The 24439-nt window shown below is 44.6% G+C and overlaps 1 protein-coding gene across 2 annotated transcripts in view; it reads left to right on the top strand.

Moving 5' to 3' along the window:
* Positions 1-24439, top strand: part of pde10a (phosphodiesterase 10A) — an 899745-nt gene that overhangs the window by 808468 nt on the left and 66838 nt on the right. For both annotated transcript variants that reach the window (XM_085981463.1, XM_085981462.1), the window contains exon 17: positions 15997-16152. In XM_085981463.1, coding sequence (XP_085837589.1) covers positions 15997-16152 — 156 coding nt within the window. The remainder of the gene's footprint in view (positions 1-15996; positions 16153-24439) is intronic.

Genomic DNA, 24439 nt, shown 5'->3' with positions numbered 1-24439 from the left:
CGGCAGACATTAACTGCGCACGCACTAATGCCCTCACCAATATGGCGTTCGGCGAGACTCTCACCAGAAGCAGATGCTTTTTTGGACCTCTAAGGGCACTCGTAGAGCCCAAAAAATGGGCACTACAGATCCAAATTTGGCGCCCATAATTTTATTGACAGAGAATTTAAAATACAGGAGAGATTAAAAATAGCACGCTAAATGGCTTGTGCTTGTTTTATATTGTATAACTGTTGTAATACAAAACACAAAGCTGGAGTAAGATCCAGCTGAGAAATTAATTAATTATACCAGCACTATGACTCAAAGCAGGATCAAGCTTGACTATGAGGCTGCCCACTGTTAAAAACATGGTGACATTCACTGTCAAGGTTCACAAATAAATAGTGGCTCCTGGGTTGAAATAAGTGGCATCTGGTGCCTGTGAACTCCAGCAAGAAGTCAATAACTTAAGGAGCGAGAGCTGAAAAATTAATAAAAGAAAGAAAAAAATAATAATAAACAGAAAATGGTTGATTTTTATTCCATTTGCAACTATTTTACAAGAAGAATAGCAAGAAGTTGCACTTTTCTAGTACCATTACAGCAGAGTTTTAAAATCGAGGTGTTGCTTAACCGGGAGCCAATGTAGGTCACCAAGCACAGGGGTGATGGGTGAACGGGACTTGGTGCGAGTTAGGACACGGGCAGCAGAGTTTTGGATGACCTCATGTTTACGGAGGATAGAATGTGGGAGGCCGGCCAGGAGTGTTTTGGAATAGTCAAGTCTAGAGGTAACAAAAGGCATGAATGAGGGTTTCAGCAGCAGATTGGAGAGGTAGACCTGAATATTGTAGGCATATGTACATAAGGTGACACCATACTTACTGATGATATTGCTGAGGGGCAGCACATTAGTGAGAAATAGGATGGAACCGTATGAAACGCTGGAGGTGGCCGCTCTGGCATGGGAGTACAGGCAATTGCTGGAGATGTGCTGACTGTATTGGGATAGATAAGAATGGAACCATGTGAGGACACTGCCACAGACGTGGATCACAGAAGAGACAGCGGAGGAGCATACCGTAGTTGACCATATTGAGAAGTCTAGGAGAGATGAAGCAGTAGGATGTCATTAGTGGCTTTGAGCACGTTGGTCTTGGTGACATGAGCGAAGGGGAAATCAGACTGAAAGACTCAAATAGAAAGTAGTGGGAGCAGAGTTGGGTGGAAATTACACATTTGAGATCCTTAGAGGATGGAGGCCCATGGAATAAAAGGGACAGTGGCAGAATGGATACGAAATTGGCTAAGTGACAGGAAACAGAGAGTAGTGGTGAACAGTTGTTTTTCGAACTGGAGGAAGGTATACAGTGGTGTTCCCCAGGGGTCGGTTCTAGGACCACTGCTTTTCTTGATATATATTAATGACTTGGATGTGGATGTACAGGGCACAATTTCAAAATTTGCAGATGACACAAAACTTGGAAGTATAGGGAACAGTGAGGAGGATAGAGATAGACTTCAAGAGGACATAGACAGGCTGGTGGAATGGGCGGACATGTGGCAGATGAAATTTAACACAGAAAAATGCGAAGTGATACATTTTGGTAGAAAGAATGAGGAGAGACAATATAAACTAAAGCGTACAATCCTAAAGGGGGTGCATGAACAGAAAAACCTAGAGGTATATGTGCACAAATCATTGACGGTAGCAGGACAAGTTGAGAAAGCAGTTAAAAAAGCTTACGGGATCCTGGACTTCATGTCGGACAAAGTCAACATGGATTTACAAAAGGTAAATCGTGCTTGACTAATCTACTGGAATTTTTTGAGGATGTAACTGGTAAAATAGATAAGGGAGAACCAGTGGATGTGATGTATTTGGACTTTCAGAAAGCTTTTGATAAGGTCCTGCATAAGAGATTAGCGTGTAAAGTTAAGGCACATGGGATTGGGGGCAAGGTACTGACTTGGATAGAGAACTGGTTGGCAGACAGGAAGCAAAGAGTTGGAATAAACAGGTCTTTTTCCGAGTGGCAGGCAGTGACTAGTGGGGTACCGCAGGGATCGGTCCTAGGACCCCAGCTATTCACAATATATATAAATGATCTAGACGAGGGAACTAGATGTAATATCCAAGTTTGCAGATGACACAAAGCTGGGTGGGCGTGTGTGCTGTGAGGAGGATGCCGAGAAATTCCAGTATGATTTGGACAGGTTGGGTGATTGGGCAGAAGCATGGCAGATGCTGTATAATTTGGATAATTCGAGGTTATCCACTTTGGTGGCAAAAACAGGAAGGCAGATTATTATCTGAACAGCAATAGATTGGGAGAAGGGGAAGTGCAACGAGACCTGGGTGTCCTTGTGCACCAGTCGCTGAAGGTAAGCATGCAGGTGCAGCAGGCGGTTAAGAAGGCAAATGGTATGTTGGCCTTCGTAGCGAGAGGGTTCGAGTACAGGAACAAGGATGTCTTGCTGCAGTTGTACAGGGCCTTGGTGAGACCACACCTTGAGTATTGTGTGCAGTTTTGGTCACCTTATCTGAGGAAGGATATTCTTGCCATGGAGGGAGTGCAGCGAAGATTCACCAGACTGATACCTGGGATGGTAGGAATGACGTATGAGGAGAGATTGGGTCGATTGGGCTTATACGCGCTGGAGTTTAGAAGAATGAGAGGGGATCTCATTGAAACTTATAAAATTCTAACAGGACTAGACAGACTAGATGCAGGAAGGATGTTCCCGATGGCCGGGGAGTCCAGAACCAGGGGTCACAGTCTAAGGATAAGGGGTAAGCCATTTAGGACTGAGATGAGGAGGAATTTCTTCACCCAGAGAGTGGTGAACCTGTGGAATTCTTTACCACAGAAGGTGGAGGCCAATTCATTAAATATATTCAAGAAGGAGTTAGATATATTTCTTAAGGCTAAAGGGATCAAGGGATATGGGGAGAAGGCAGGGACAGGGTACTGAATTTGGATGATCAGCCATGATCTCACTGAATGGCGGAGTAGGCTCGAGGGGCCGAATGGCCTACTCCTGCTCCTATCTTCTATGTCTATGTTCTATGTTTCATGAATAGAGGTATAGAGTACAAAAGCATAGAAATTATGATGAATCTGTATAAAACACTGGTTTGCCTCAACTGGAGTATTATGTCCAATTCTGGACACTGCACTTTAGGAAGGATGTGAAGGCCTTAGAGAAGGTGCAGAAAAGATTTACGAGAATTATTTCAGGGATGAGGGACTTCAGTTACGTTGATAGACTGGAGAAGCTGGGGTTGTTCTCCATAGAGCAGAGAAGATTGAGAGGTGATTTGATAGAGGTGTTCAAAATCATGAGGGGTCTGGACAGAATAGATAGAGAGAAATTGTTCCCATTGTCAGAGGGGTCAAGAACCAGAGGACATATTTAAGGTGCTTGGCAAAAGAACCAAAGGCGACATAAGAAAAAGTGTTTTTACCCAGCGAGCGGTTAGGATCTGGAATGCACTGCCTGAAAGGGTGGCGGAGGCAGACTCGATCATGGCTTTCAAAAGGGAGTTGGATAATTACCTGAAAGAAAAAATTTGCAGGGCTACGGAGACAGGGCGGGGGAGTGGGGCTAGCTGAGGTGCTCTTGCAGAGAGCCAGCACGAGCATGACCCTCCATGCTGTAACCATTCTATGATTCAGTGAAGAAGATGGAGGTGTTGAAATTGGACTTCTTAAGGACCATGGTTTAGAAAGTGGGTGGAAAAGTTTGATGTCAAGAAGCAGTTGATGATATAAGCAAGCATTGAGGAGCTGTAACTGAGTAGACCAAGAGAATGGCCCGGATTTCGGGGGCGAATGAATGGTGCTCACTGTTCATTACGTTTACAGCTGCCCACAGACTTTTCGTGAGCTTTTTAGCAGCAACTTGCAGTATTTAGAGATCCTTTTCAGCGCAGCGCCCTCTATAGGGGATCTGTGGCGTGTGTGAGCAGGGAAAACAACAGCGTGGCTCTTCAGCCAATCAGATTGAAGAATCCTCACTGAGACGTGCAGAGTCAAAAACAGGAAGTGTAAGTTAGAATATTTCATTCAATGTAAATTCATGTACAGAAAGCAACATTTAAGAGAGGGAAAGAATGATGGAATTAAGAGTGAGAAATAAAAGAGACAAAGAAAAAGTAAAAAGTAATTTTTAAATCTCCAACAGTAATTAAATTCCGATGGAATGAGATTCCACACTTGTAAAATGTAATTTTCAAGGCCAGAGAGATTGTTTGGCAGTAATTACTTATACCTGAATGCACCAGCCCTAACTTTTTCTGGCGTATATAGTGGCTATCTAATGGGTAAGAACAGCAACTTCACACCCTTCATGTTTTATTGCCGAATCTATTGGTGAGGTGCCGGTGGGGCACAGCTTGTGGAGGAGCAGGACAAATCAGACAGCAACTTCCAGATTTATGCACATGTGCAGACGTTGGACGTTGCTCTCCGATTTACTCCATAATAACGGTGAGCATGGATAGCCTCATCGTTATTCCTATCGCAAAATCCGGGCCAAAGGTTGTCAGTCTCATGGAGAAGATGAGTCTGGTGGAGGTGGAGAAACTATAGAGTATCATGGAATCAGGTCAGTTTTAGCCATAATGAGGCATCTTAAGTAACTATATGACGTGCAACTTCCTGAACAGACTCAGGCAGTTGCCTTTAAGTTTGAGGTGATTTCTGTTAAGTCTGTGTGTCCCAGTTATGCTTATTATAAATCACTGGACACAGACCACAAGAATAACTTTAACAGGTCTTTACTATTCGGAGGTCAGGGCTGAACTGCCCAGCAAATCACTACACAACGTTTATATACCGGTGTGGTCACCACCGGTATTACAGTATACAGCAGCCAAGAGAAAGTAGTACATCTCTTAAGGTAGTTCTCTTAAGGTGGAACAGGTTACATACACCACAATCCTCCCTTTTTAGCTTAACAGTTATATCCCCATTTAACATAACATAATAACGTTATAGATATATATATATACAACTTCATGCAAAACAGTTCAAAGATTCAGTCTCTGAGGAGGCCTCCTGATTCGAGTTGGATAACGCCTTTCAGGGGTCTCTGATTCTCGTTGCTGGGGTGACTCATCTAGTTGATCTCTTATGGATTGGACATCATCCTCAGGTACATTCACTTCTGAGGTAGATGCTTCAGGTTCACTAACTTCTTCCACGGTTGTCTCTGCCGTAACCCTGGGTTCGACCCTTGTTCTCGATTCTACCAGTTGGTCAGCATGACGCCGTATTACATTTTCACCAATATCTACCGTGTACATCAGGGGTCCTTGTCTGGCCCGAATTGTTCCAGATTGCCATTTCTCGTTTTTATAGTCCCGGGCTAACACTGGTTGTCCTATTTCGAAACTCCGAGTGGTCTTGTTATTTATATGCTGGAACTGCTTGTTTTCAACTTCCCTCCGCTCATTTGGTTTTAACAAGTCTAACCTGGACCGCAACCTCCTATTATAGAACATCATGGCAGGACTTTGGTTTGTCACTGCATGAGTGGCGTTTCGATATGCCAGTAGGAATTTGTCCACCTTGTGTTGTAGTGGAATCTGATCTTCGCTCATGGCCTTTATTGCTTTTTTGAACGTTTGTACAAATCTCTCGGCCAACCCGTTTGTAGCCGGATGATATGGGGCAGAGGTATAATGTTTCACCCCATTCTTCTTCATAAATTTCTGGAATTCTTCTGACACGAACTGCGGTCCGTTGTCTGAACATATTTGTTCTGGCAATCCATTTCTTGCAAATATCGTTCTTAGCACCGCAATCGTCTTTTCCGAGGTAGTGGTAGTCATCTTAATCACTTCTGGCCATTTAGAATGTGCGTCCACCGCAATTAAAAACATGGAGTCCATGAATGGACCAGCAAAGTCAATATGTACACGTTGCCATGGGGTTGAAGGCCATTCCCATGGATGCAGCGGTGCAATCGGAGGTGCATTTTGCACTTTTTGGCACCCTGAGCAGCTTTTCGTCAGATCCTCTATCTGTTGGTCGATACCCGGCCACCACACATAAGCCCTAGCAAGGCTTTTCATCTTGACTCCCCCCAGATGACCTTCATGCAGTTCCTTTAGAACTCTCTCTCTTAACTTAGGAGGAATAATCACCCTTTGTTCCATACATCAATGTTCCTTGACAGACGGACAGCTGTTCTCGTCTTGCTGAGAATGCCGGTAACAGTGGATCACCATGTGCTGGCCATCCCTTCACTGTCACTTCGTAGACCCGGGACAGTGTCGGGTCGTTCCTGGTTTCTCTTTCAATACTTGCATTGGTGACTGGTAAACATTCGATGATGGTCGAGTGAAATAACTCAACAGGGTTGTGGTAAACCACTGTTATACCTGTCTGTATGTGTATGTGTATTCCACTAGGTACAGGTCTGGACATGCCTCGGCTGACTCCTCCCACTATTCCAGGTATATAAGTGACTACCTCCCAGTCCCTTAGTATTCTGGACGGGTCGACCACTCGAGACTAGACCTTCATTCTTTAGTTAATAAAAGCCTGGTTGTTACTCGCTTAACCTCAGTCTTTTGAGTAATTGATGGCGCATCAATTTTATTAACTAAATTTTTTATAATGGAGAAGATCCTCACACCAGCATGCCTGGACCTGGACAGTCGGGAAGCGGACGCTCCCACCAAGTTTGCTCACTGGCTCATGTGCTTCGAGGCATTCCTGACTGCCTCCACTGCGGTCGTAACGGATGCGAACAAACTGTCTGTCCTGATCTCCAAGGTGAACCACCGAGTGTACTCAGTCATCCGGGACGCGACCTCGTACACAGCCGCCCTCCAGCTCCTCAAGACCCAGTACACGCGCCCTGTGAACGAAGTTTACGCCAGGCACCTCCTGGGGAGTCGCAAGCAACAACCTGGGGAATCGACTGAGGAATACCTCCAAGCACTGTCCGTGCTTGGCCGGGCCTGTGGGTGCCCATTAAGTACACGGAGGAACTGATCCGGGATGCCTTCGTAGCGGGCCACAGGTCCAACTACACCCGACAGCGACTGCTGGAGCAGAGTGACCTCACCCTCGACAAAGCCTCCGAAATCGCACTAACGCTGGACGCAGCCTACCGGGGCATGGATGCCTACTCCTCTGCACCGTGGACGCCGCGGGGAACGACAACCTGGGACACGGTAGGACAGCCCCATAGCACCGTGCCACCCCAGCCACAGCCCAACAACGGCCCAACCACCGCAGCAGTGTCCCAAAGCCAGACAGCAGTATCCCAAGGCCAGAAATGCTACTTCTGTGGCCAGGCCAAACACCCCAGAGCGCGCTGCCCGGCGAAGAATGCGACCTGCTCGGGCTGCGGGAAAAAGGGACACTACGCTAGCATCTGCAAGGCCAAAGCCACCCCGAACGCCAGCAGCGCCGCGTGTGGGCCGTGCGAGCCGCCATCTTGGGCCCCCAACAGCGCCGCGTGTGGGCCGTGCGGGCCGCCATCTTGGGCCTCCCCAGCCATGTGCGAACCACCGCAGCAGCAGCCATCTTGGACGACTCCAGCCACATGGGAATCATGGACGCCGCCATCTTGGACACCAGCCGGGACGCAGCAGGCCGCCAACCCCCCCCCATCTGATACCCGCAGCGACACACCGACCCCTACGCTGGCCTCTGTTACGCTGGACCAAACGAGACCGCACCAACTAGCTCGGTCCAAAATGGACGTTAAGGTAAACGGCCATGCAATAAACTGCCTTTTTGACTCCGGGAGCACAGAGAGCTTCATCCACCCCGACACGGTGCGGCGTTGCTCTCTCCCAGTCCTGCCTGCGCATCAGCGGATTTCTATGGCCGCCGAGTCCCAGTCAGCGGACATTGGCGGCTACTGCGTGGTGACACTAGTAGTAGACGGGACTGTGTTCAATAATTTTAAACTCCTGGTCCTGCCCCAACTTTGCGCTGCCGTTCTACTGGGGTTGGATTTCCAGTGCCACCTCAAAAGCGTTACGATGGCGTACAGTGGCCCCCTCCCCCCACTCACAGTCCGCAGCCAGCAGCCTCCAAATTGCCCGCCGCACACCAGATGCAACCTCTCCACACTCAGAGTCCCACCCCCCCCCACTGTTTGCTAACCTCACCCCCGACTGTAAGCCCATCGCCACAAAGAGCAGGCGATACAGTGCCGGGGACAGGGTTTTCATCAAAACCGAAGTGGAGCGGCTCCTGAAGGAGGGGATTATTGAGGGCAGCTCCAGCCCCTGGCGAGCCCAGGTTGTGGTCGTTAAGACCGGCGAGAAACAACGCCTGGTCATCGACTACAGCCAAACAATAAACCGCTACACCCTGCTGGACGCCTACCCACTCCCCTGCATAGCTGACATGGTCAACCAGATCGCGCAGTACCGCGTCTTTTCGACCATTGACCTGAAATCAGCGTACCACCAGCTCCCCATCCGCCCCGAAGACCGCCAGTATACTGCTTTTGAGGCAAACGACCGCCTCTATCACTTCCTTAGGGTTCCCTTTGGCGTTACCAATGGGATCTCCGTCTTCCAAAGGGAGATGGACCGGATGGTCGATCAAAACGCGCTGCAGGCCACTTTCCCTTACCTAGACAATGTGACCATCTGCGGCCATGACTTGCAGGACCATGACGCAAACCTCGAGAAATTCCTCCGCACCGCCCAACTCCTGAACCTGACATATAACAAGGAGAAGTGCATATTCCGCACGGACCGCCTCGCCATCCTTGGCTGTGTTGTGGAACATGGGGTCATCGGTCCTGACCCGGACCGGATGCGTCCCCTTATGGAACTCCCACTGCCTAAAAGCTCTGAAGAGGTGCCTAGGGTTTTTTTCCTACTACCCTGATGGCGCATCAAGGGTCAACCGTCGGTGCCTCCTCCTCTGTAGGTAGTGGCAGGCGCGACAGCCCATCAGCATTACCATGCTGCTTTGTACCTTTGAATTCGATCTGATATTGATGTGCCCCTAGGAAAAGGGACCATCTCTGGAGTCTCTGTGCTGTCATCACCAAAACACCCTTCTTAGGGTTCAAAATGGATACCAACGGCTGGTGGTCTGTCAGAAGCGTAAACTTTTGGCCCTGCAGGTAATGATTAAACTTCTTTACTCCCCACACAAGGCTGAGAGCCTCCCTATCTATCTGAGCATAGTTGCGCTCAGCGGAGGTCAATGATCTGGATGCGAACGCAACTGGCCTCTCCAGGCCATTTGGCAACTTGTGTGAGAGTACTGCCCCAATACCATATGGAGAAGCATCACAAGCCAAACGAATAGGCAGCGTTGGGTTGAAGTGAGCCAACACTTCCTCTGAGGTGATCAATGCCTTGCTTTTGCGAAAGGCCCTCTTACAGTTCTCGCTCCACTTCCATGGTACTCCCTTCTGCAAAAGAGCGTTCAGCGGGTGCAGCACCGTGGATAAATTTGGCAGAAACTTATGGTAATAGTTAATCAACCCTAGCAACGACCTCAACTGGGATACATTATCCGGAGCGGGAGCCTTCACAACAGCTTCGATCTTGTCAGGAGACTTATGAAGCCCCTCCTGGTCAATGACATGACCACAGTACGAGATCCGCTTCTGAAAGAACTCACATTTCTGGCGATTAACTTGAAGTCCGTATTCTTTCAATCTGGTGAGCACCAGTTCCAAATTTGCAAGGTGTTCCTCGTCATCATCTCCTGTAATCAGAATATCGTCCAGGTAACATTGTGTGCCTGGAATTCCCTGTAATACCTGCTTCATGGCCCTCTGCCAAATTGCTGGAGCCGATGCCATTCCAAAAACCAGTCTATTATACCGGTACAAGCCTCTATGCGTGTTGATCGTGAGATACTGGCGTGACTCTTCCTCAACTTCCATCTGTAAGTACGCCTGCGCCAGGTCTATCTTGGTGAAGTGTTTCCCGCCAGACAACGAAGTGAAGATATCCTCAATCCGCGGAAGCGGATACTGCACCGTGTGAAGCACCGGATTAACAGTGATCTTGAAATCTCCACAGATGCGAACCTTCCCCGGTTCCCCCGGCTTGTTGCTCGATGAACGCTTCATGACGGGGACAATGGGCGTGGTCCACTCACTCCAGTCTACCTTAGACAGTACTCCTGAACGTTCTAGCCCTTCCAGCTCAGCTTCCACAGCAGGTCGTATTGCATAAGGTACCGGTCTGGCTTTGAAAAATTTCGGGTTTGCATGTTCTTCAACCTTGATGTTTGCCGTAATTCCTCTCAGTGTTCCCAGTCCCTGTTGGAACACCTCTTTAGCATCGTCCAATATTCTGGACAATCGTTTAGGTTTGACATCTTTTTTACCGGAATCTACCGTTAGTGCTTTTAAGGAATGCCAGTCCATATTTATTTTCCTAATCCACTCCCGTCCCAGTAGTGGTGGACCTCCCTCAGGTAGCACATATAAGTCCATTCCTCGGCTTTCTTTGCCCTTGTGGACCACCTTTACCTCTATCTTCCCGATGGGGTATACTCTTTGCCCCGTGTATGTTTTCAATACAATCTCCGTATCCCGTAGGGGAATATGTGGGAATAACCTTTTGTAATCTTGCTTATTCATGACCGTCAATGCCAATCCAGTGTCCAATTCCATCTTCACTTGGACTCCTGCTATCTGAAGTGTGACCCAGATTGTTTGGAGGTCTGCTTCATTACCAACATTGTGTACTCTTAGACTACCCAGTTCATTACTGCTGGAGTCTGAATTTGACTTCTGTTCGTTCGAACTGTTCTCTGTAACCTTGTGTACCTTTCTGTACTTTTCCTGCGGTGACTTTTTGTTGCTGGTCTTCTTTCCTGACCGGCATACTTTAGCTATGTGACCAAGCCTGCCACATTTTCTGCATTCCTGATTTTTGAACCAGCACTGGTTCTGATCGTGCGTTGTCTTTCCACAACGATAACATTTTACTGTACCCAAGACCATTTGATTGGTGCTGAGTTCCGGTGACCGTAGCTGCATTTCTGCAGTGCCTCTCGCTGCGGCTTCGTGCGATGCTGCAATAGTGACAGCTTTATCAAGCGTAAGATCATTCTCCTCAAGCAGTCGCTTTTGTGTTCCTTCTTTTAACAATCCACACACAAATTTATCTCTCAGCGCATCTGCTAGTCCTGTTCCAAACTGACAGTACTTTGATAGCTTACGCAGTTCAATTAAGAATTCAGCGTTGCTTTCGTCTTTCAGCTGCGTTCTTCTGTAAAATTTAAATCGTTCCGCTATCATCAGCGGCGTGGGGTTTAAATGATTTTTCAGGACAGTAACAATATTCGCGAAAGTCTGATCCGCCGGTTTATCTGGTGATAGAAGGTGCTTCAATAGCCCGTATGTCTTCGCACCCATTGAGCTTAATAAGGTTAGTGCTTTCTCATCATCTGGTACCTTATTTGCTTTACAATAAACTTCCATGCGTTCTACATACGTGGTCCAATCTTCGATATCGCTATCAAAGGTATTAATGTTCCCATGTTTAGGCATCCTTGCAAGTTTTTAAATTTTTCTTTTTCTCAAAATGGCGGCTTCCCGCGCTTGTCTTCTTCCCCCGCCTACTAAAATGGCGGCTTCCCGCGCTTGGCGGTCTTTCCCGCGCTCGTCTTCTTCCCCCGCCGACTACAATGGCGGATTCCCACGTTTGCCTTCTTCCCCCGCTGGCTGCAATGGCGATTGCCGTGCTGCTGCCGTTCTCGCCTCCCCAGCGGTTCTCAATTCCCCGACGCTGCTTTTACTCCCCCGCGGTTCCCGTGGGCATTCATGCTTCCCCTGCTGTTGCGCCTCTCAGCCCCGCATGCAGCCCGGTCCTTTACACCGGCTGCGTTTGAGTTCTCCGCGGCTCTCGTGCCTTAAGCTGCCCCAGTCGCTGCGCCTCTCGGCCTCGATTGCAGCCCGGCCCTTTTCACCGGCCGTGGTCGAGTTCTCCGCCCTTTTTTCCTCCGTTTTCCCTCCCCCACTCCACAGTCAACGCGGCCGACTTTCTGCTCGTGTCGCTGATCGGCTTACCCACCACCGTGGTAGAAGGGATGACCACTGCCTGTTGCTGATGGAGGGCTTCGTGGTCAGAATTTTTCTTTTTAACCCGGGTTCTCGATGCCTCCCGTGCGATGGTGCTCAGCAGGATGATGAGGGCGGATGCCTCTTCTCGACGCCCGTTCTGAGGACGAAGCTGCCTTGGATGTAAAACTGCCGCAGGGTAAGATCGGACTCGTCGCCACTGTTAAGTCTGTGTGTCCCAGTTATGCTCATTATAAATCACTGGACACAGACCATAAGAATAACTTTAACAGGTCTTTACTATTCGGAGGTCAGGGCTGAACTGCCCAGCAAATCCCTACACAACGTTTATATACCGGTGTGGTCACCACCGGTATTACAGTATACAGCAGCCAAGAGAAAGTAGTACATCTCTTAAGGTAGTTTTCTTAAGGTGGAACAGGTTACATACACCACAATTTCCATGAAATAAGAATGCTGATTAAGTGGGTTGGGAGAGAGGGGGTTTGAAAATTCTTCCCAAAGTTCATCGATTTATTATGTTTTAGTAAATCTTTGAATTGAAATAAAAAGTAATATTTACAGTCCACTTTAATTAGTTTTGGGAAGTCAAAGGTAAAGGGTGGGTTGGAAAAGCATATGATTGGCAAAGGACGTGGGGGAGGGGTCCCAAAAATCAGGGCTTTAACCATACATACTTTGTGGACAGTCCCTTAAAATGCTGCTATTTCCCATATACAAGTGCCCACCAGTTTGATATAATTTAACAGCTCGTCATATTGTAAGAAGGGAGGCAACAAAATAGAATTCTTGAACTGACTGACTAATTCTATCCCTGTAGAGCTCCATCTCTATTTCACCCCACCACCATTGAAGCTCTCACCCACATCATCACCACCTTCAGGTTCAGCTTTTCAAATTCTGCATTCTGACCTCATAAAAGTTCTACACAGACTCCCACTCATCCAGCCTCCCATCACTTGCACCCTATGGCACACTAAGTCCAGCTCATCCATCATCCCTGTCCTCACTGGCATTGGCTCTCCACCCTCAACATATCCCCATATATATTTACAAATCCCTCACATCCTAACTGCACCCTATCTGCAAATTCTCCCAGCCCAACTTCCCATCTCACACTATCTGCTCTTCTGAGTCTGGACTACTATGCATTCAGTACTCTGGGAGTTTCCGCTTCCCAGGCTTCAGTGGAACCCATGTAAGATTGGAGGCCAGTATGCCCAGTGAGATGAGGCATAATGGCCTCCAGAAGGGCACAAGTGGGCCCCACTGAGGGAAGGGGTTGGGGGTGGTCCAGGCCAGGGAAGTGGACGCCCCTCCCTCCCTCCTAGATGACAGTAGCCGCCAGAGTTTCAAGCCTACGTGGTCTGGTGGAAAACCGAGATGAATCTATAATGGTGTGGGCGCCTTCTTAGCTTATGCAAATGAGGTGTCCTTTCACTGATCCATTATCATATATCTAGCACAGGCAGCCCTAGAGGTCACCAGCAGGCATGATCCTGGCTATAACTGCTGGAATCGTGGTTCATATGTCTAACTGCAGAGTCTATTCCCATTCTGAAAAGGTACTCCTATGGGGGCAACAAAGTGTATTGGAGCCCCTAGCACATTGCATTATGGAGTGAATGCGAATCTGCCAATTTATTTCATAATTGTTAAGTAAAAAAAGAGAGAAACATTTGTAGTAAACCTAAGCACTATCACTTGGTTCTGTATCACCCTTTGAAACAAATAAAACAGTAAACACACCATGCTGTCCCTGTTAGCGGGATAAGTTTTGCATTTTCTGGGCAGCTCTTTTCCTAAATCTGATCAAAGCTTGCTTTCGGTCTGGGTGGCTTCCTTTCTAAGAAAGAGATATGTCTCCTGCTTGTCTCCTTCAGCAGCCTTTTCTAGAACTGACTCCCAGCCATGTATGTGTTCGTTTCTTTCCTTTTGTTCCCTCACTGGACAGGAAGTCAGCAGTTTGACCTCTGACTCCCTCCCTGTCGGGTTGGCCAGTAGGGCTGTCAATTAAACAAACTACTTCCCCCCCCCAACCTATAGATGATCCACACTTTTGTCTGGGCTTTTTTCTTCCCTCCCACATGGCAGCTGTCCTTCATTCTGCCAGGGCCATTCACACTTCATCGAGAGCCATCCTTTGTTCCTTGAATATCTCTTAATGTCTCTTAATCTCTCCTGCTTTCTATCCTATCTCTGACCTTCCCTTTTGTTCTTTCATCCCCTCCCCCTTTTCCCAGCCCCCACTTGCTTTAAAATCTATCCCTTTTCCTGCTTTTTTTCCAGTTCTGACGAAGGGTCTTCGACCTGAAACGTTAACTCTGTTTCTCTCTCCAAGGATGCTGCCCTGGCCTGCTGAGTTTTTCCAGCGTTTTCTGTTGTTATTTTGGATTTCCAGCATCCGCAGTGTTTTGCTATCTTAGATGAAAGTTCCCTGGCAACTAACCCCTGTTGAACTCAAATGAATCGGTCATTTTGACATAATGAACCTGGATGACTTACAGGAAAGATTAGACAATCTTCATTGTTTCAGTTTGCAGTGGTATCCAAACCTTTAGCGTAGTAAAACGTCCCAAGGCACTTCACAGGAGTATTATAAGACAAAAAGTTTGACACCGAGCCACATAAGGAGAAATTAGGGCATTCCACAAGCATTTCTGTCCAGCTTCAGTACTTGTCCTCTCCTTTGCCTACCTCTGATTTCCAAGGGATTTTAATCCTTTGTAAGCAAAACTTGACTTATTATTTTAATATAAATTATGCCAAACTCCTCCTTTGGCAAAATGGTCAGAAATTCTCCACAGGAGAGAGGCAAAAGGAGTGGGATGAAGCCAACATACCATTTTTGGGAAAGTGCCCTGTTTTAACTATAGGGAATACAGCAATTGCTAAAAGGCAGCAGTTGCTGAGATAGCTTTGCCCCTAGTAAGCATCATTCCTTGATGCACACTCACCATGAGAGGAAAACTAAGGGCAAATGCAGATCACAGGGCAAACAGATTACTGCACCTCAGTGAGCAGCTATCGGAAAGCTAAAGGCCTTTTCTAACATTAATTGTCATCTTACAAGTCAACAGTTCCAGGCAATATCGTCCTTTTAGGTGGCAAAGTAAATGAAAGTGACTGATTAAAATTGACTATATACAATGGAAAAGGAAAAAAAAGTGCTATAAAAATGGCTCCAATATGAAGATTACAGTTTTCTTTGCAACTGTCGTGAAGAATTATAATTTAACTTAATGTTATTTTGTCTTCTATCCCTTTCGACTAATTTTCTTAAAATGGTAAGTGCAGAAGATATATTCAGGGGATGTAAAAAAGAACACTGCAAATGCTAAAAATCAGAAATAAAACAGCAAATGCTGGAAATACACAGCAGGCCCTTCAACGTCTCAAAAGACAGGTTAATACTTCAGGTAGAGAACCTTCTGGTGAAGATTCATTAATGGATGCATTAATCTACATTTTCCCTTTTCAGATGTTGACAGTTGTGCTGTGTATTTCCAGCATATTCTATTTTTATTTCAGATTATGGGGAATCTTTGAGATTATGGCTCATAGGTGTTGATCAGTCTGACAATACAAGTGAACTGAGTGTATATACAATTGTAGCTGAAGTTATCAGTATCTGTAGTTATGTTCAGCTCCTTCATCCTGTCGGCCTCCTCCCAAACAGTACTCATACGTTCACCAGCTCAAACAAAAATCTAAGATATCATTATCAGTCTTACAAAGTATTTACAGCACAGAAATAGGCCATTTGGCACAAGTCAATGACGGTGTTTATGCTCCACACAAGCCTAGTCTTGGGGCTAATGATAGTTCTTTGATTCATTAAAAAATACTGTTAGCAGCTCTTAAATTGCCATGTTACAAACTATGTTTTCATGACATATTCAAAGGGTTATTATTGGATAAGAGTTGAAATGTAACCAATTTCTTCTTGTCTCCCTTATCTTTTTCTGTGAAAAGCGGAAAGGTCTCCTAGTGGCTTGTTTGTGTCATGACCTAGATCACAGAGGTTATACTAACAGCTATCTACATAAGTTTGACCACCCACTGGCTGCCTTGTACTCCACCTCCACAATGGAGCAGCATCACTTCTCCCAGACAGTTGCTATCTTACAGGTAGGATTACCATATACATGCTTTTCAGAAATACTGTTAAACTGCACAGAGCAGAGAAACTCTTTCGGAATAAGTAAATTGTGTGTAATGTGTGTCGTTAAGAATCTATATATGTGTGTCAGCCCTGACAGCAGTAGATCCATTTTTAATTAACTTACTCTTTCTCAGAACTTCAAAACTGTGGGACCCTTTACCTCACTCCTACAATCTACAGGTTTTTAAAATCCAAACTGGAAATCGCCAAACCACTGCTTCTAGATTTACTTTGTCTTCTTCACCTGCTTTTCCCAATCTTGATGATGTCCTGCACTATGGGCTTTGGCCATAGGTTCTAACCTCCACCTAGGTTTCTCAATTTAATAAGGGTACCTCAACAATAGATTGCTGTCACTAGGTTTACTTAGGATATCGATGCCATATACTTTAGGAAAAATTGCACTTAAAGTGATGTTTTAATATTGTGCTAAAATGTTTCTTTTGTGATTACTATGATTTCAGCACCTTAAATTGCTCGAAAAGCACTATGCCTATAGCCAACACATCACCCCAGTATTATGTAGCTCAAAAAGTTCCCTTCAGACAAAACTCAAATTTGGAAGGACAGAATCTATAATCTAAATTGTACTGCTGGGTGGTTTTCACAGTTCAACTCAACATATACAATATAGATATTTTATATGCCCACCAGTACACTCGCTGAAATACTAGTGATAAATCCGCACTCTACGTAGTGCTTTATTTATAGAAGAATGAATCTGGCTATAGACTCCACTCAAGAGAAAATCGAATATGCCCCCAATCTGGTGTCATACTGGTATGAAAACGCCTCTTACAAGAATTTCTTCATCTATTTATTTTAATACTCTGGAGTAGAAACCATCAGGTCCTAGAGATTTTCTATCTCAAGTCCCACTATTTTCTCCACTACCACTTTTACTTAAATCCACTAAGTTTCTCCTCTTGACTTTTTTTAAATCTCCTTGTGCCGCTGGTATTTTGACCTCTTTCTGCCATTTCCTTATTGTCCAGTATAGTCTCTGTTTGTCTTTAATGGACCGACATTCCCCTTTACTATTCTCTTTCCCTTAATATATTTCTAAAAAGTTTTTGTTAACTTTGCTATCCCTTGCAAGTTCTTTTCATATTCCCTTTTGCACCTATTATTTTTTTTGTATCCCTTTTTTGCTTTTTATAGCACTCCCAGTCCACTGGTTTCTACTTTTGCTTGCATTTTTGTAAGTCTTTCCTTTTAGCTTGTTAACCGTCTCTTACCTCATTTATTGACCATGGTTACTTAACTACACAAGTGGAGCCTTTGCCGTTGAGGGGTATGTAGTTGTTTTGTATCATTCCAAATATTTATTTGAATACTTCCTGATGTTTATCTGTAGGTTTACCCATTAACAGTTTAGCCCAATTTATTGTGGTCAATTCATTTCTCGTCCCTTTGAAGTTTGACTTATTTAAATTTAAAACCTTGGTTGCGACTCTGCCTTCTTCCTCTCAAGCCCAATATAAAATTCAATCATATTATGATCATTATTCCCTTACCGTGAGATTAACTAATTTGGTTCATTATTCATCACTAAATTTAGTATGGCCTGTTCGCTTGCCTGTTCTAAAACATATTGTTCTAGAAAATTGTCCCAAATATATTCTAGAAATTCATTGCCTTTACTACTTAACCAATTCTCTGATTATAGCCACATTGCTTTTGCTACATGCTTCTCTGATCTCTATATTTACTAGACAACTCCTACCAGAGTCTTGCATTCTTTGCTGTTCCTTAACTCTATCCACAGTTTTTCCAACTACCTGATCATCCTTATTGAAATCCCTTCATAGATTTTTATTACTTTTGCAAAAGCAGATACATACACACTTTATATATGTGTGATATAATGTCACATGCATTCATCTACTTCAAAGAAATTTCATTTTAAAGTATTTTACCTTCAGTGTTGAAGTGAAACTATTTCAGGATCTTCAAACACGTTAAAATGCAACTACCAATTAACAGGTTAGAATCCTCTTTCATACTGGAATTATTCCTTTGACTGCCAGGTAGAATTTTTGATTTTTAAATTAAAGGGATTCATTTGCCTCTCGTGAAAGATTTGACTCTTGCCAGAGAACAGCTCTCTGGGTGCCTTTCCCAAAGTAGCCATTCTTTATGCATGAGCCTGTACTGGATGATATAATCCCACAAGTATGGACTGGTTACTCACCTGGAGTAAATTGTAGTACCTTACTGCCACTCTGCTGAGATCAGCAAGCTCAGAATGGACCAGGGCTCAAACCTGAGACCTTCCTGCTCAAAATTCCGTAGTATTGCAGCACACTGTACATTTATCCAAGAGGCATAAAGGTGCTGATAGGGATTTAATTGGTATTGGAGTGTTTGAAGGTTCCTTTATAGGTGAATCTTTTACTGTGGTTCAAGTCTTCCCTGAGCCTGGCGAGTATAATTTCACATTTCCGCCACTTCATATGCAGAAATGTTAAAGCTGAGATGAAATGCATGGCCTCTATTTTATTTGATGATAGCAAAATACTGCAGATGCTGAAAATCTGAAATAACAACAGAAAAAGCTGGAAAAACTCAGCAGGCCAGGCAACATCCGTGGAGAGAGAAATGGAGTTAACGTTTCAGGTCGAAACCCTTCTTCAGAACTGAGAAAAAAGCAGGAAATGAAACAGATGAAAAAGCAAGTTTGGGGGCTGGGAAATGGGGGAGGGGATGAAAGAACAAAAGGGAAGGTTTGTGAGAAGTAAAGAGACATTAAGAGATATTCAAGGCGAGACGAGATGGTAATAGGACAGATTAAAAAACAAAAGATGGCTCTAGATGAAGTGTGAAATGCGCTGGCAGAATGAAAGACAGCTGCCATGTGGGAGAGAAAAAAGAAGAAAAGTCACAAACCAAAAAGTGTGGATAAAAAATATATAAATATGATAGGGGCCGAGGTTATGATCTGAAATTATTGAACTTGATATTGAGTCCGGAAGACTGTAAAGTGCCTAAACGGAAGATGAGGTGCTGTTCCTCGAGCTTACGCTGAGCTTCTGTGCAACAATGCAAGAGGCCGAGGACAGTGAGGTCTGAGTGGGAATGGGGCGGTGAATTAAAATGACAGGCAACCGGAAGCTCGGGGTCACCCTTATGGACTGAACAGAGGTGTTCCGCAAAGCGGTCACCCAATCTCCATTTGGTCTCCCAATGTAGAGGAGACCACATCGTGAGCAGCGAATACAGTATACTAGATTGCAAGAAGTACAAGTAAATCGCTGTTTCACCTGGAAGGGATGTTTGGGGCCCTGGACAGTGGGAAGGGGGGAGGTGTAAGGGCAGGTGTTGCATCTCCTGCGCTTGCACGGGAAGGTGCCGGGCGAAGGGGAAGGGGTGCTGGGGGTGATAGATGAGTGGACTAGGGTGTCTCGGAGGGAGCGGTCCCTACGGAATGCTGAAAGGGGAGGTGAGGGGATGATGCGTTGGTGGTGGGATCACATTGGAGGTGGCGGAAATGGCGGAGGATGATGCGTTGAATGTGGAGGCTGGTGGAGTGAAAGGTGAGGACAAGGGGAACTCTATCGTGGTTCCGGGAGGGAGGAGCAGGGGTGAGGGCAGAAGTGCGGGGGATAGAACGGACGCGGTCGAGGGCCGTGTCAACCACGGTAGAGGGGAATCCTCGGTTGAGGAAATATATCTTATTACCATCTCGTCTCGCCTTGAATATCTCTTAATGTCTCTTAACTTCTCACAAACCTTCCCTTTTGTTCTTTCATCCCCTCCCCCATTTCCCAGCCCCCAACTTGCTTTTTCATCTGTTTCATTTCCTGCTTTTTTCTCAGTTCTGAAGAAGGGTTTCGACCTGAAACGTTAACTCTGTTTCTCTTTCCACGGATGTTGCCTGGCCTGCTGAGTTTTTCCAACTTTTTCTGTTGTTATTTCTCTATTTTATTTTGTTCCCCAGACCACCAATCTTTTCATTATAAATCTTTAGTGCAGGAACTGATTGAAGTAGTATGTTAAACACTGGTCTTTCACCTCTTTCAAATCTAGCCTAGACTGATGGGATGAAATCTCCTTTACCTGCTGGTGGTAAGGATCCTATGTAAAATGAGTTTGAGCAGTCGTAATCCAGTGGGCACAAAACTGCTCTTAATGTGGCACTAATTGACACTCTCACGCAGGCTGCAGGAAATGGAAAAAATGTCACACTGCTGCAGTAGGAGGTGCTATTCAGACTAAGAATACCATTTTGTAATTTCCTTGGTTACTTCACCACTAAAGATGGTGGCCTGGCGTTTCTGTTCGGTTGCACTGTTTCTTCGGCGCAATTCGCCCATAATCGACCAACCCAGCACAAAAGATTGTGGAATTTTAAGCGCGAATTACGTTCAGCGCAAATTGAGTTTCCACAATCTTTTGCACTAGTTTAAAAAAATCATGCTATAAGCCGGCCCCGCCCACAAAACTGGCCATGCCCCCAGGATGAATTAATCACCATTGGGCGTTTCTGCAAATTGTGCTCGTTGGCAGGCCTTCGAGAAGGCTTTAAAAATTGAGCTTTTTCTTAGGCGCAAGGACATTAGTGGGGACATTTTAAAAGCTTTTGAATTCAATTTTTTTTATTTACAAAGAAACTAACTACTGTACATCAGAATAACTAGCAAATGGTTCTGTATAGTTTTTTAAAAATCATTTTCAGTTATTTAAAATCAGGTTACTCACAGGTGGTGGACTAGACACCCTGATTAAAGTTTTCAGCTGTATTAATGAAAATGCATCAAGTTAGCACTCTTAAATATATCAAGGAATATTTTAAAGCAAAATGCCTTTAAAAAAATTATGTCCTAAAATGCTGGTTCATGACAGATTTTACGTTCGGCAAAATGCAAATGAGTTTGAGCGGAAACTTGAGGGAATAAACTCAAACTAGCTCATCCACAAGCTTTGCTCTAACAGTGTCTTGCTAAGAGACTCGGCATTCATATCCATGGAAGGTCGTGAATTTCCGGTACTTACCCACTAGATACCCGCTAAACACACCAGAAAAAGTTGTGGCTTGTCCATTCAAGTATAAGTGAATTTTTAACGACGTGGTTTGTCTTAATTCATTTCAAACAACCTCTCCAGCACTGAAAATTTACTTTTGCAAGTGTGGAGTCTCATTCCTTCAGATTTTAATTATTGTTGGAGATTTTTAAAAATAAAAAAATTAAAATAAGTTTTTTTGCTTTTTCTTTCTGTCTCTTTTATCTCTCTCTCTTAATCCCATCTTTCTTTCCCCCTCTTTATTTCAATGTCTGTACATGATTTTACATTGAATTAAATATTCTAATTTAAACTTCTTGGTTTAGACTCTGCACGCCTCATTAAAGATTCTTTAATCTGATTGGTTGAGGAGATACACATTTGTTTGCCCTGTTCACACAGGTCCCAGATCCCTTGTAGAGGGCGCCGTGTTGTTTCAGCTCACTAATTAGCGCAAATCGCAGTGCAAAAGCCCACAGAAAGTCTGTGTAAGTGTAATGAACGGCGAGCGTCGTTCGTTCACTGCTGACTGCAAAATCCAGGCCACTATGTTTTTGAAGTCCCTAAATGTTCAAAATAATGCATGAAAAATACTTTGTGGAAGATTACCTTCGATGCCAGATCACCCTATAATAAAAGCAGGCTGCTGCATTGCTGTACCATGGACTTCTTGAATAACATCTTGAATGCATTTGTCATAAGCTAAGGCCTGCGTATGTAAGGGGATTGATTGGTGGTCGTATAGTACACTGTTCTTTCACCTTTGGGACCTTGAGTTTCAATCCAGTCCAGACTGATGGGATGAAAGACTCCTCTTTCTCTTGACTGTGAGGCATGTAACAAACTATTTTGGACAGTCTCAGCCCTAAACCTAATCAGCATGAGTTCAAAGCATAAAATGAAAACCGTAACTTAATCGTACTTGACTATCTTATTCAGAGAGAGGCTACTGTGGGAAACATAGCCTTGGTGCTGTAAGTGAATGCTTTAAGGGATTGGGTTGAGTGCATTGTTAGCACCCAGTTTAAGGCTCAAGGCCTGTAGTGCAGAATACACCAAGGTTGAAAAGTGTAAGAGAAAATACATGGTAAATCAGAATGGGGTGATTAAATGATGCAGTGTTTCAATTTTAAAAGCCTGAAGATTGTAGGATGAAAGAAAGACTGGGGGATGTAAAAGATCCACAGGTTTCAGATCCTGGGGTGAAAAAGGAGTAAGAGACATAAGAAATAGGAGCAGGAGTATGCCATTTGGCCCTTCGAGCCTGCTCTGCCATTCAGTAAGATCATGGCTGATCTTCTACCTCATCTCCACTTTCCTTGATTCCCTTAATATTAAAAAATCTATCGATCTCTGTCTTGAATATACTCTACGACTGAGCCTCCACGGCCCTCTGGGGTAGAGAATTCCAAAGATTCACCACCCTCTGAGTGAAGAAATTTCTCCTCATCTCAGTCCTAAATGGCCGACCCCTGTTTCTAGACTCCCCAGCCAGGGGAAACATCCTCCCTGCATCTATCCTGTCAAGCCCTGTAAGAATTTTGTATGTTTCAATGAGATCATCTCTCATTCTTCTAAACTCTAGAGAATATAAGCCTAGTCTATTCAATCTGTCCTCATAGGACAATCCCCCTAACCCAGGAACCAGCCTGATGAACTTTCATTGCACTCCCTCTATGGCAAGTATATCCTTCCTTAGGTAAGGAGACCAAAACTGTACATAATACTCCAGGTGTGGTCTCACCAGGGCCCTATATAATTGCAGTAAGACGTCTTTACTCTTATACTCAAATCCTCAGTACAATGAGTCTTGATTTCGGCATGCGGGGAGGAGAAATAATGTGTAGGACCGGGTATCTGGAGTAGGATGAAAAAAACTTTAGAGGAGCACTCATCGTAATAGTTTTGATCAGCTGGAGACAGGCAAGAAAGGTTCCAACAGAGAGAGAGATTGTCAGCACTTTTCTTGTATCCTATTAAGAAATTGAGAGAGGTGCTAAAAGAGTGTCCCAGATATGGGAGCAATATTGAGTCTTGGACAGACTTGGGTTTTTAGAGATCTAAGAGTTGTTGAGGGCAGACGTACTTCTCACAAGAAGAAGAAACTAAGTTTCACTGAGGCAGTTTCAACAATGAAAGGGTTTCATTGGCGGTCAAGTAATAAATGAGATGGGGCTATGGGTGGAGCCCTCAAACATAGAAGGTTGTAGCTGTTGGTTAGACCTTCGAGAGACCAGAAGAAACTCTATCTCAGAAGAATTGTACGAAACAATATTTCATTGCCCCATTGAAGGGCATGGATAAGAGCAAGATGTAGTGATTTAGCTATTGAACTGCAAGGGGACTGGAGATTGTGTGCACTGGGGGACTGGAGGCGGTGTGCACTGATGGCCTGTTATCTGGCAGAAGCTGATGAATTTAAAAAGGAATAGGGTCAGAAGATGGGTCAAGGAGGTAATTTTTATGAAGAAAGAATACATTGGAGAAAAGAAGAGCCCTAGGAAATCCCGAGTTAATGAAAATAGAGACAGAGAATAAGCTTCAACGCCAGCAGAGTGATTTAAGAGAAAACTGGATACCCATGAATATTGCTTTGGCTTTAGGTCATGTGTTGATAGTAACTTAGTTACAAGTGCACACTGCCAGATCCTGCTAAAAGCTTTGAAAATATCCAAGGCAATGACCTGATTCATCAAAAGTGTTGAAGAGCAAGATTCCAAAGCTGAATACTTATGCTGAAAACCGTACTGCCGAACATGAATTAGGCCAGAACTTTCAAGGTGATGGATAATTTGGCTTAACAGCAGATTTATACTCCAGAGAGTACGAATGGACAATTAGTAGGCCTGGAGATTTGAAGGTTGAGTGAGATCATCTTTCGTAAGGATAGTGTGACAACGAGCAGCTTTCAAAGAAAAAGGAAAAGTAGACTGAAAGTAAGACAAATTCAAAGGATGACATAGGATGTAGACAATTCAAAGGCACACATTTTAAGATCCATGGGGAGGTGTGCATCGCAACAAGAATTCTTATTGGGGTCCATGAGCAGAGGATCTAACAGACTTGGTGAGATAAAGCTTAATGTCGATCATCATATTGATAAAACAGAATGGAACAGTGAAGGGAAGTTCTTTAACAAGATCATCGAATTTAGAGTTGGAGAAGAAAAGTGAACCTAACGGATCAGCCTTCTCTTTAGGAGAGCTAGCTACTATAACATCATAGAAACATAGAACATAGGAGCAGGAG

The sequence above is a fragment of the Somniosus microcephalus genome, chromosome 3 (genome assembly GCF_052327205.1).
Source record: "Somniosus microcephalus isolate GS21.2 chromosome 3, FLI_Smic_1.0, whole genome shotgun sequence".
Lineage (NCBI taxonomy): Eukaryota > Metazoa > Chordata > Chondrichthyes > Squaliformes > Somniosidae > Somniosus > Somniosus microcephalus.
Note: the sequence above shows the minus strand (reverse complement) of the source record. Positions and strands in the feature narration are given on the sequence as shown.